This window comes from Trachymyrmex cornetzi, unplaced genomic scaffold (assembly GCF_001594075.2).
Source record: "Trachymyrmex cornetzi isolate Tcor2-1 unplaced genomic scaffold, Tcor1.1 scaffold646, whole genome shotgun sequence".
Lineage (NCBI taxonomy): Eukaryota > Metazoa > Arthropoda > Insecta > Hymenoptera > Formicidae > Trachymyrmex > Trachymyrmex cornetzi.
Window position 1 is genome coordinate 245,741 of NW_017299966.1, and position 2,723 is coordinate 248,463.

The window sequence follows — 2,723 nt, forward strand, 5'->3', positions numbered from 1 at the left end:
ATAGAGAAAAAAAAGCGAGAATACCCAGGGGTCTTAAATAATCTAATACAATGCAAAATTTTTCTCTACATTAGCGAAAAATCTGGTATGATATTAGATTACTTAAGACTCTTAGGTATTCTTGTTTTTCTTCCAAGCTGTAACTTGGCTCGTGGTACACCGCTATTTCCTGTTGCCATTTATCTTGCAAATTATTTTTAGCAACTGCACTCGATGGGCTTATCATGTACGAATGGCGATAAGATCAATTATAATTATTCAAGTAATTAAATTGATGCAATGGCAAAATTTTACATTTATGAGAGATTTTTGTACGCATTTTTAACATACATGCATTCATGCGTACGAGTTGTACATTCCGTACTTATATAATTCTCTATTATTTAAGAAAACAATTCTTTTCAATTATTTAACAAACGTCAGTTAAAAAACAAATGCCTTCGTAATATTAAGTTAATAAAATACACTCAAAAAATTTTCAATTGATTCTAACAATAATGGGCCAAGTTTAATCCGACAGTTGAAATTTTAGGCCTAAAGCATGATACATGTATCGCATAGAAAATAACAAAATTAAATTATATTCATAAATACGCAAATTCAATTTTGAAGCTATATTTAATCATATTTCTCGGATCAATAATTTAAGTAGCCAATAATTGTTACAATTAGTCTTATTGCCAGGCGTTTGTATGCACTTGTAACAATAGAGACTACAAGGTTTTTTTTTACTACTTTTCGTTGCTGTTTTGTTACTCTCTAACTAGAGAGTTTTCCATAGATATTTTTTATTTGCACACATTTTTAAGCTTATAAATAATGCGTACGGCGCAAAGACACGGCGCGTTTTTGAACGTGACGATTGGTGGCGATCAATCGCGGCCGAAATAATAACACGATATACATTTAGCACAGGGAAAAAAATCAGCGTGACTCCGAATTTTCAGACCGAGGCGTTTAGCTCTGAACAAAATTTATTCGATTCTGAAATCTGACAATTTGGATAGGATTTTCCCATGGGGCGCGATCGAGGATGCGTGGGAGGGCCACGATTACCGTAAAGCTAAATGGCCGAATAAATAAGACTCTAAAAACGTTTCGTTATACATATACGAGCTCGTATTCGAGCTTGCAGTGTCGCCGCTAATATTTTTGCGTGCACGAGAGAGGACGTGTGCTATCGATTTCGTTGCAGTTACGATTGCGACGGCGAAAGTTTATACGTAGCGAAGTCGCGTAATAAATAATGGAATGGAAAAAATATTGCGTATAACAAGAGTTACGAGTTTTATTATATCGTTGCGCTCGAAGCAATAAACGTGTCGCGACGCTCAAATGCGATAGATAAAAATAAGAGACAAAGGAACGAGGGACGAGCATTATTCGCAAAGAGATCGATTCTATATCGCAATTACGTAATAACAGGACCAAGTCGAAGCGAAGGGGGTGCGAGTCGCGAGATGCGCCAAGACGAGCGAGAAAAATCGCGGGATTGGCGAGTTTTTATAGTAAAATTTTTATCACCGAGAGCGGAAGATAAACCGAACCGATTCCGCGATGAGGGGGCGATATCGCTCCCTGCGCGGGCGGCGAGTGTCGCGCGAAGAAAAAAAGTCGAATTGGTTGATAGCGCATGTTATGCACGCTATCAACAATACATATGAGGAAGAAGGCAAGGCAAGGCAAGGGTGAAGGGTGAAGGGATGTATGGAACGAAGAGGAAACGTTTCAACACCGACCATGATGCTTTGACGTCCGTAATCCCAGGCCATTGATTCGTTTGGTTAGTTCGGCGCTAGCACGCTCGACGACGCCCTGCGCCGATATCGAAGACATGATATCTTGACGAGGCACTCTTACTCTTTCTCTCTTGTCTCCTTCCGCACTTGTTGTCAGGTTGTCAGGTTCAGTTGCGTCCAGTTGCGTCCGCGATTCGTAGTCAAGAGCAATACGATACGATCTGCGGACGACGGGATCGCCTCATATTCGATCCGATCTGATACCTATAACAGTCCGAGTCCAAGTCCCCGAGTCTTCCTCGCGCGAATGACAAGTATGAGAACTTGACGACTGCGGACGTCGTGCGCCGGCGGCGGCGGCGACGCGCTTTCAGTAGTTTTCAGGGGGATGATAGCGCGCATACGAAGCGAAGGGATGATGATGATGACGATGATAGCGCGCGTGCGCGCGCGCACTCGCGCGCGCCCGTGAAATTTACGCTATTTTTTTCTATTTCTCAGCGCGCGTCATAACGATGATCCTACATAATCCTTCCTTCTCGGCCTTGAAAAAAGAAGCGAAAAAAAAAACCAGGAAAATAAAAGCACAAGTTACCCGGCGAGAATCAATAATCGCGATTGGCGCGGAATAACCCGCCACGTAATTCGCGGGATATCCGGCGATGTACGACCAGCACCGCCAGCACCGCCAGCACGGCTGACATTGACGATGCCGAGCCGAGCTACCTCGTATATCAGCGATATATTCCTGTACGTCTCTGTTTACGTGGTGGCGGGCAATAGCAATGGCATTGCGAGCGGTGCGGGTGCGGGTGCGGGCATGGCAAAAGCGAAACTCGACTCTCGATGACTCTCGAGGTCTCGAGCGCACCGCTGCCGTTGCACACGTAAGGGTGGTTTGCGCGAGACTGAATCGATATTCGCGTTGCTGTCGCGTTGCTCAACTTATCCGGTTGCCACTTCCCCACCCTCACTTATCGGCTG

General features: G+C 43.8%; 1 protein-coding gene across 5 annotated transcripts in view; it reads right to left on the minus strand.

Moving 5' to 3' along the window:
• LOC108767039 (F-box/LRR-repeat protein 16) overlaps positions 1–2,628 on the minus strand; it is a 25,152-nt gene extending 22,524 nt beyond the window's left edge. For 2 of the 5 annotated variants that reach the window (XR_001940410.1, XM_018516660.1), the window contains exon 1: positions 1,740–2,598. Coding sequence is in view for 3 of the 5 variants with exons in the window: in XM_018516660.1 (XP_018372162.1) it covers positions 1,740–1,836 (97 nt within the window). In the remaining 2 variants the exon portion in view is untranslated. The other 3 variants (XM_018516662.1, XM_018516661.1, XM_018516663.1) reach the window with 3 other exon arrangements.
• Between the last annotated feature and the right edge of the window lie 95 nt (positions 2,629–2,723).